Raw genomic sequence first — 10,936 nt, 5'->3', positions numbered from 1 at the left:
GAAACCTGAAATAGGATTTTCAAAATTAATATATTTGATTAGCTAATTAGTAATCATTTTAGTCCTTAATTTTTAAAATATCAGTTTGAAGTATGTTGTTGAAAGTGGCTCCACAGCATTAAATACAAAATACAGATATACAGTACTGAAGGTTTATCAACTAACTCTTCTTCATCTCGTAGATAATGTTATAGACAATGTTTGTCACAAAATTAGCATGGTTGAAAGAGTAGCCAAAGTACCTAAGAGGTTTCAAAACTACTAACAGAGTAGCTTAGAGCGCTGGATAAACTATGAAAATATTTACTGCTTATCTGGAGGCTAATCACTATAACATTGAATTGTTTTATCTAGTGAAATATATATGTATGCACACACACGTTTTTTAGTGTTGCTTTAGATTTTATGTTATATTTACAAAGCCCATCAGTCTTCTTCTATTGACCGACATTGTACCAGTACCAGTAAATTGTAGAAACATTATCTATCTCCTTTCACCCGACTGTATGCTCCTCCATTAATGCAAATATCTTAACTGTCTCGTCTTCCTATGTCGAGAACCACATCAGGCTGTTACAACTGTGTTTCCATAGTCACTGAAAAGAACAGCTCAGGGCTCCAACTCAGAAACTCTATCCTAGGCATGAAAAATATGGGTTCTCCCCAAATTGTAAGGACCAATGAAAATGTTTAGAATATTCAGAAGAGAAATCTTCAGTGAAAATTCAGGTAAAATTTTAACTCCCGCACAGTTAGTTGTTACAAGAGTCAGATTCATCAATAATGTCATATAGAAAAATAACAATGAAATTATTGTATCTGAGTAAGAAAATCCATATGTAATTTAGAATTAAGTTCATAATGCTAAAATTATTTTTCAAAATATTTGATTGTACCTAATAATTAGTTGCCTTTTGTAGGGTCTGCATTGTTCACAATGGACTCTATCTCACTACCAACTACATCCTTGTCTTATAGCAGAAACATCATTTGTGATATACTGGTCATTCTCCCAACTTCTCAACCTTAGATACTCATTAGAATCACCTCAAATATTTAAAAATCCTGAGGCCATACCCAGTCACAGAGATTTCAATTCAATTGGATATAATAGTTTCTAAAATTTGCCAAATGTTCTAGTGTATTGCCAAGGTACCTTGTGGGCATGTATTCTGACATGAGGTAATCAGAATTTTCAGGAACTCTGATATAGGTAAAGATTGAGAAAATGATTGGCTCATTTCTGTGGGCTGGGTTTTATGTTCCTGAATAATAAAGGAGTTAAAAGATGAACAAGGAAAGCAAACATGTCAGCCATGACAGAAGAAAAAAGCACAGCTACTGAGCAGAGCAGAAAAATGAAAGCAAAAGAGGGTACCTGGCCCCTGGCCCTGGGGGGCTGCCTATTGTCATATCTTAAGTTTCCATGTGGACCCCTCTGTCATTGTAACCAATTCCTTTGATTTTTAAACTTGCAGGAATTTGTTTTAGTTACAACTATCAAAAGAGTTCTAGCTGATATGATTGTTCAACTCAAAATCTACAGCTTATAATCTCCAAATATAAATGATGCCACCACCAAAAATGTCACTCATTATCTTAGCATTCATTTGGCTTTTAGGAATTTGTCCTTTGAGTTTGAATCATTTTTGGCTATTACTTACATTGGAGATATATAGATGCTGGATGATAAATATTAAACATTTTACATTCATCATCGATAATCTGAACGTATCAGAAATAGTTTGTTGCTAAATTAACTCTTTATCTGTAATTAAACAGGGAAATTAGCTTAAAACAAAGTTTATGACCATTAGTTAAGAATAAACCTATAATTGACATAAATGAAAAAATAACATGAAAAAAAAATAACTGATATGGTGCTTTAGCTAGGGAAAACTATATATTTCTTTTTTCTCAATTCTTAGCCAATTGTTTGACTCCTCAGTCATCTTGTACTACTCTCTAGAAAGTTAAAATATAAAGTGAATCACTAGATTGTTACTACCTAAAGGAAATGTGTCTAAGTTAATGCCCTCTTAATACCAGTTCTGTGTCTACTGCTGAGCAAACAATGCTCAGTGAATCTTTTTTTTTCCGAAAATACAATTGTATATTCCAACAAAATTATAAACTGTTCTGGGACAACTATGTTTTCAACTTTAGTCATTACAACATCTAGTGTAGTGCCCTGTGCAACAGAGGCTTTATTAATAGATCAACTTAATTGAATAAATGAGGGTCAGTTCAGCTTACATATACCAGCTATATATGTCAAAGTGTTGGCACTGAGACTGCACTTGAAGAAAACTGATAATTTTACATTGCTATTTCCAATAACATTTTGATTCTATTAACATCTTTATTCCTATTTTAAAAATGCAGTCCATATAATTTATATTAGTGAAATACTCTCCTCCAGTAGTAAATGGCTTTTGTGCAGATTTTAAATTTGCTAGTTCCAGTGAAAATACTTGGGGATAAACCTAAATTATCAAGTGCATTGCACTGATATAATGAGGTTTTATGATGTTTTAAACCAAGTCTTAACTGACATAAGCACATAATAACAGAAGACAAAAATGTGTTCATAATGGTTATATACACATTTTAGGTTTTTATTAAAGAAAAATCATAATTTGTTCATATACTGTTTCAAGAATTCATCGAAATAACTCAGACAGAAAAAAATCCATTTTCCATTCTCTCAAGAATGTTTAGAATATTCACAAAGATAGCAACCTAATATTTCTTCAAATGTGGCACTTGAGATTGATTAAAATGTTTGTATATTATTAAAGTATATTGTAATTTCAAAGTTACTAAAGGCGTTTTCACATTGATAGAACTGAAAGAGAAACACTGAGTTAAGAGTTACAAATCCACACTCGTATAGATATGGGAATAATATATTTTGTTCCATCAACATGTCTACTTTACAGTATTCAGCACAAAGCTTTGTGAAATAAGAATCATGGGAATATAAGAATATAAAGGAAAAAGGTACAAATAACAGCTTCATAAACTGAGAAATGTACATAAATAAATCATGTATATGTGGGCAGTTTGCTTAGCTAGCAAGAAACAAAATATGGAAAATCTGCTTGTTAAACAATAACTACAGAGTGTGCTTTTATGATGTTTTTCACCACAGTAATTCATATTAGAGATAGAAGCAGTTGCATGTTAAATAAAATCATTGAGCATTGTTCCCTTTGAATTGCAAAGAGCTGACTTATGTTGTTTTTAGATGCCTCCCATTAGAAAGTAAATATTCCTTCAATGCTATGCATTTCACAAAATGTAATAAAGACGAACTGTAAATAAAGTCACAAGGAGATTTCAGACATTTTTATTAGGAGATTGTTGAAAAGAAAAAGAAAATTAAATACAATAACAGTAAACGTGGTTCTCACATTGAAACCAGGCTCAAATAACTAGGCTACCATAGAAAAATTTCCAATTCTTGCATCATGATGTAAAAACAGATTTTTGTACAGGTTTTGTACAACAAAATTCGTAATAACCTTTTATCATTTTTAGAAAACTTTAAATATATAGATAAAAATAGACAATTTTCATAGGTCCTACATGAAGATGAGTATGTTCTGTTCCAAGGGCTTGCATAGAGCGCAAATGTGGTTATAATATAGAACAACTAGACATTAATATTTGTAAGATTACAAAAGCAGAGAAACAATAAAATGGGCACAATTTTACTTGTTTATGCCAAAACACAAATTTCTAAACCAACCTGTTTAACTAAAAAAGGGGAAAAATTAAGTTACAGACTTACAATAACATTTCATGAATTGTAATATTTACAACATGTTAGTAAGAGTCTCTCTTAACATACAGCTGATAGATTTTTCTTCTTTAATCCTTAGTAGAATTTCCTTTTATTTTGAACCAAACACTAAAGCATTCTCAGAGGGTCTTGAAAGCATGTATTTTAAAACTTTCAAGCACACTTAATAAATGACTCTATGCCAGGAGCAGAGCAATGACTGAATCTACTACATAGGTAAGTTGTATCTTTTTTAAAAAATCTTTCAAAAAATGTATGATTCAAAAGCTTGCCACAAGTGTCTCCAATTTCAAATGCTGTAATCCTTTAAAAACTGCATATAGGGAAAAACAAACAAAATTCCATATGACTAGAAATAGAATCTCTTGTGCTCAAACAACGAAAGATGGTTAGGGAAGAACTATGCTTAGAAAACCAAGTTTCTATAAAGCATTTACTAACAATATTTTAAATAAAAATATTGCTCCCTTTTTAAGCAAGCTAAAATAGGAACTGTACATATAACCTTTTTATTGTATTAAAAAATGGACTTAGCTGGTAAATAGCGAGTTACATAAAAGAATTATGTTCCAGCATTACAAGGAAGACCTAAAAAGTATAGAAGCTTAGTGCCAGAGTATCTATAATGTTAATTTTTCTCTTAACCGAATAATTATTACCCAATCAGAACTACCTTTAAACATTTTATGCTAGTTTTCTTAGTCACTTAAGATTTTGCTGTTTTATGGTAATAAATAATGTTATAATCATAAAATTTTAAGATGACAGAAAAATCATAAAATGTACAGTGAGAGTACTAATTTATATCAGTCTTTAAAGGTGTAACTCCAGATATATAAAAACAAAGAAAAGGTAACTTTAGCATGTAATAAGCACTGTTTGCAGCTTTACTTCCAGTTATCTGCACAAAAGTGAAAACACATACTGTAACTTTCAAAAAGACAGTGAAATTAACAAGTAGCCACCCTTCCCTCTGTCCAGGGTGGGAAGCACAACACATTTTAACTTTATCACTCAGGGCTACATGGTATTGGACTGGTACATCAAGGGTTTGTTAGGTTTTGTTTTTCAGCAACATTAACATAATATGGCATTAACATATAAAAATATTTCTGGTGTTTTGATTTTACTGTTCAGCCACAAATCCATTCTCAATAGTGCAGTTGGGGCACTAACAAGGGATCAATATACAAATAAAAGTGGCTGACACAGAGTTCTGATGTCACCAGATGCTTAAGATCTCATTCATTAATACTGTGACTCCAGACAAATATTTACATGCCTGCATGCGTTAAAACCAGAAAGACATCTTTCTGACCAACAGGGTGACAAAACATATTTTCTAAAATTTTCATTTTCCTAAATTCTAGTATACTACTGCATACATAATACCTTCCTGTGTGTTTTATGTTTATATACTGTACATGTGACCAACAGTTTGAATAAGAAGCAACATTATTATTTCTGATTCTATATACCACTACCAGTTTGGAATGAAAGCATGTTACATTTATATATATATATATATTTATATATATTTTTCGTTTTTTATTTTTAAGAAAAAGAGACCTTCAGTGAAACCTTTTGGCTTATATTTAATGCTTCTTTTCAGATATGCAAAATGTTATTGATTGGGTTGTTGTTAACATCCATTTGTTGGTCTTTTGGAAAGTATATGGAAAAAAAATCTTCAGGAGAAAACCCACAATTAGAGATGTAACAGAATATTAGTTTTTTTTTTTTTTTTTTTTCCAGAATCCTCTAGGCCCCTTACAAGTTCATTTCCATGTGTTCTTGCTGGTTTTGGGGGGGACATAATTCTGTAAGTCTGGGTGACCATTGCTACAAGAGTCTTTTGATGTGCTCAGATACAGAATTTTCAGAAGAGGAAAATGGTTCATTCTATTAAAAAAAAAAGAAAGAAAAAAAAAGCTAGGTCTTATTCAGACCTGCCTTTAATTCTTGTATACAAGTGTCCAGCAGCAAAGTTGCAGTTATTCACTGTAAGAAGATTGATACTTGTACATTTACAAACATTCTCAAGTCTCTGGTATGAACCACAGGTGAAAATCAATGGTGAAAACTGGGTTTTGTAGAATACTTAAATGTTAAAGAACATTAATACACAAAATTGAGGAAGTTCCCTTAAAAGGACTTTGTTTTTTCTGAACCTTCCAATGACGAATGTCTGACTGCAAAGTTCTTTACTATAACAAGGAATTCTTCAACAGTGAAGATTCAGTACATGACAGTAGTTTTCAAATACAGTCTTCCATCTAAAAATAAATAATAAAAAAACAATTAATGACATAGCATTTAGGGAACAAATGTGGATATGAAAACTACGTAGCCTGATATAAAATTTGTGATTTTTCTTTTACCTTCACTTACCTTTGGAAGTAAGAGTTTTCATATATTCTCAAAGTTAATTTCATAATTACATTAAGTTTATATGATCAAGAAGAATTCAGCATTTTTACTTCTCATAAATATATATTTGCTTTCTTGATATCAATTCCAGAACACTCAGAAAATAGATAAGAGAATGTGTGTGTATTTTACTGATATGCAAAGTTAGTTTATTTCTCCTGAATGATAATTACTGCCTTCAAGCTTGCAGAACCAAATTTTCTCTGAATGCACTCAGGTGTATCTGCATCATGAAAGACTGAGTCCCCTCTTACTCTTTAGCAGTGTTGTTAAATATGCCATGTAATGTAACTATTGTGCACATTTGTTGCTATTTATATGAGAGCCACCAATGTTATTTCATTACTATCAATGGACTATAACCTTGCCCCCCTGAAGTGAGATTAACACAACAATTAAACCTTAAAGTGTAAATATATTATTTAACTTTTGCCAATAACAAAACACATTTGGGTAAAAAATAAGAAGAAATCAACTCTTCTACACACTGAATAATGTATTTGAATGAAGCAGGGGTAAGAAACGGGAAAATGAAATACAACAGAGGAACAAAACAAAACATGAGGCTATTCCTCAAACATAACACCCTCGAAACTGTCCACTTTGTAGTTGGTCTAAAGTTTAAATATATTTGTTTAAGATATGTCTGAATTTCGATTTTAAAACTTGAAGTAGAGGGTAAAAGGATCAGAAAATCACAGTTTTCCAAACTAAAAAAAATGTATACTACCATATGCATGTTTGCAAAATGTCTGTTTCAACAATTGAAGTATAAGAAAATGGAAATAACTGAACAGTAGTTTCAAGAAAGAGAAAAGATAATCTAAATATTTACAGATCTCACCTTTCACATAAACTGATCAAGTGCTTTTATCTTACCTACAGTAGATAAAGTAAGTAATAATGAGCTTATAACCATTAATGGTAAGTTATTTTCTACTTCATGGAAATACTGATGTGCCCAAATTCTGAATTCCTCTCTCATATTTTATCTTAGCCTAATTTGCAATGTTGAAATGTTACCTCCAGGTTGAAATGGAACTCTGGATATATCCCAGACACATTCAGTAACTATGTGTTAAATGAATAAATTAGAGTTCTCAAGTAGTTCACATAAAATACACAAATATATCCACCCAAATATGTATGTATTATATAATTTATTATATTGTTAACATCCAAACTTTACTGTTTTCCTTTGACAGGGGCAGGAATGTCTATGAGATTAGTCTTCAATTAGCTACTTTCTAATATGTTGTGTTAAATATTAGTTGCCTCTCTAAAATTAATCTAGTTCAAATTTAAGAATAATGGTAACAATTAAATATCTCAGTTTCCCAGTTCAGCAATCTTATGTAAGGGTTCTTAATAATTCAGACATATAATCACAATGAAAATCTATTCACTCAATTAGCATACAATTTTGGATGTAAGATATAATCTAATATTCTCAAATGAAAATGTATTATTCAGGCAACTGCACTCCTAATTTTCAAGAGTGACTTAGGAGAAGTACAAATTGTGCTGAATAACCTGCATAGATATGTGGCCTAAAAATATTTATTCCCTCTGTCCTGCAACTATAGTCTCTCATTGATGTTAAATATTACTATAGTTTAGCAGTAGCCATTGTGATATTAAAGATAGCAATTCTATAAATCAAGCATCAATAAAATATCATAATTTTGATGAAAATTTCTGAGTGTGAAGATGACAGTACTACACTTAAATGCTGGGAAGTATTCAGGATTTTTGCATGGAATTTGGACTCATTTATTCTGTTTGCTTATTCTCTTTGATTGCACCCACCTGTGGTACAAAACTATGATTTTGTCACTTATGTAAGTGTTTTAACATATAATTACTTGTAGTTTTAGCTTAGTAGAGCTTTAACTTCTGACTCTATAAATAAACCCCCCAAAATTTACATTATATAAACAAACTAAAAATTTTAGTCTTTCATAGACTTAATAGCACCTGCTTGAAATTGGACTTTTAAAGATAATTTTGATTCTTATGATATCTGCTAAATACAGCAACGTATTTTTAAAACAATGTAGTAATAGATATTTTATAAGTAACTAAAACAGTGAAGTGTTGATAATTTTACCAGAACTTTCTAATATTGAGTTTCTTAATTTATTCCTGCTCAGTTCTCCTTTCAGTTGTCTTATTTTCCCATGGATTCAGTTATATTGAGAATATCATTCCCATTCTCATTTTTTAAAAATACACAATTTTCTAATGACTAGATAGAAAATAAACTTCTCTCAAATTCAAATTTCATTAATTGGGGTCTTTTTACCAATTATTTACTCAAAAAAGTAATAATCATTTGCTCAAAATTAATGTTTTGGTGCTCATTATGAATCTCTCAAACATCTGCCTACTGAAGAAAAATTAAAGTATTGGAAAATATTTTTCTAATATTTTGTGCCATCTATAGCATAGAAGGGGAAAGAATTCATGAGCAAAGAGTATATACTTAAAAATAATTTAATCAATATGAATAATTATTTAAAATGTCCACATTCACATTACCAGCCAAATTCTACACTATGGCTTACAAGATGGAACATAAATTGATAGGGTTTTTCTCCCCAATCTTCATCTTCTACCTTTTCTTTTTTTCAGTGACCCTGGACTTCTCTCCATTCTATAGCCCACCAAGCTCCATACTATGTTGAAATATTAAGCCTCTTTTTTCTTCTGGAAGTCTGGAAGATAGGTACTCCAAGCTCTGGACTTATGCTTCTGCTCCTACCTACTAACCTTCTCTAGAGCTTTGCTATTTATTTTCCAGTACAATGTACTCTAATAACTTGAGCCTGCTACATAGTCAGATCCATGAAAGCAGCAGCTATCTCTTTTTTTTTTTGCCAATATTAGAAGGAGCTGTTAGAATGATGTTTGCCTTAAAAGTTTTCATGTGACTTTAAACCATTAAACTTTTGAAGAGAAAAATTAATATGCTTATCGGATAAAAATAAATAGCATGTTATATATTTTAAAGTTTATCTAAAATAAAACTCCATTGATTTTAAAAACAAGATAATTATTTTGTTATGGCATTTTGCTAGTAAATGGACAGAGCTGGAGACAATCATGCTAAGTGAAATTAGCCAATCCCCCACAAAACAAAAGCCGAATGTTCTCTCTGATATGAGGATGCTAACACAGAATAAGGTGGTGGGGAGTAGGAATATCAGTTCATTGGATTAGACAAACGAGAATGAACAGAAGGGAAGGGAGACAGGATTGAGATTAGAAAAGACAGCAGAATGAATCTGATGTAAATTTCCGATGTTCATATATGAATACACAGCCAATGAAACTACATTATATACAACCACAAGAGTGAGAACCTAATTAGGATAAGTTATACTCCATGTATGTATGAAATGGCAAAATACACTCACTTTCAGGTATATCTAACAATAACAAATTAAAAAAGAACAAAGAAAAATAAATAAAAACAACAATTTGTAAGCTTCTTTACCATGGGTCATATATGAAATAAAAATTATATACATTATAGTTTGTGCTTAGTATCTAACCTACTATAATTCCACTTTTAAAATGTCTTCTTTGAAATTTTTGATTGATATATTTCTAACAAATGGACACATGCATCAAGCATTAAAGATGTCAGCTGTGAAATGGATTCACACCTGCAACAATTAGGGCCTTTCTGTGACTAAATATTAAATATCAGAGATCCTCTGATATTTATAGTCAACTAAAACCAGAAAGAGATCAGGCATAGATAGACTCCAGAAGACAGACAGTCTCTCTACCTCCATTTATAGAACTTACCTTTAAAAACCATCCTACTTTACAATTTTGTTTTTTATTGAAATTTCCTTCTGGATAATTAAAAGTCTGTTGGAATAAAAATTTTTAACTAGTTTTATATTATTTCAGAGAAGTTGTTGGCCCTACAGGTCATAGTAAATATCCCCATATGGACATACCCAGAGAGCTTACAACAGGTCTCTGAGCTATGGGGCTATTCTAATTGATCCTCTGATAACAAACCACCTAAATAAAAGCGAAATGACAAGAGTGATAGGAAGGCTATAATATATGGGCTCATAAATCAAACTATGCCATGTTTTGTATGCTATATAATAATGGTTCCAATATTCCCTTCTCTCCTGACTCTTTCAACAGAAAAAAAAAAAAAAAAAAAAAAAAAGCCGTGGGCCCATAGAGGCCCCAGTGAAAACAATCTGCAGAACAGAGATTATTGGAATCCCTAGTGTTTCCATAGCTGAGGTCTCATATTTCAGAGGTGTTCTATTTGATTTTGGAGACTCAGAGGGCTTATTCCTAAGTTTTGTTTTAAGAGATGCCCATTGTGAATCATGCTTAACTCCTAACTAAACGGTCTCATACCTCCCCACTCTCCTCCCATTCCCTACATAGTCTTGATGTATTTTTGCATGTGTTGGCCACAGAAAAATATTTTTCCTGTTTCTTCCTGATGCTGAGTTGGACTTTCCAAATAATTTCTGCTTGATATCCAAATAACAGCTTTACTTTAATATACAGCAATTTGGTGATAATGGTAATAATGATTAATACCAGCATAGATAATATTTTCTGAGTACTATTGAGCTCAAAGTATTTTACATTTCAACTCTAAAATATCCAACAAATGAACAAGTAGGTATTCTTAGTGATTTTTTACAGAAA

General features: G+C 31.2%; 1 protein-coding gene across 2 annotated transcripts in view; it reads right to left on the bottom strand.

Annotated features, from left to right (window-relative positions):
* Positions 1–3,336: 3,336 nt before the first annotated feature.
* Dach1 (dachshund family transcription factor 1) overlaps positions 3,337–10,936 on the bottom strand; it is a 389,822-nt gene continuing 382,222 nt past the window's right edge. For both annotated transcript variants that reach the window (XM_076872351.2, XM_076872352.2), the window contains one exon: positions 3,337–6,084. In XM_076872351.2, the coding sequence (XP_076728466.1) occupies positions 6,047–6,084 (38 nt within the window). In that variant the 3' untranslated portion in view covers positions 3,337–6,046. The remainder of the gene's footprint in view (positions 6,085–10,936) is intronic.

This window comes from Callospermophilus lateralis, chromosome 12 (assembly GCF_048772815.1).
Source record: "Callospermophilus lateralis isolate mCalLat2 chromosome 12, mCalLat2.hap1, whole genome shotgun sequence".
NCBI lineage: Eukaryota > Metazoa > Chordata > Mammalia > Rodentia > Sciuridae > Callospermophilus > Callospermophilus lateralis.
This window is presented reverse-complemented; position numbering and strand designations above follow the sequence as displayed.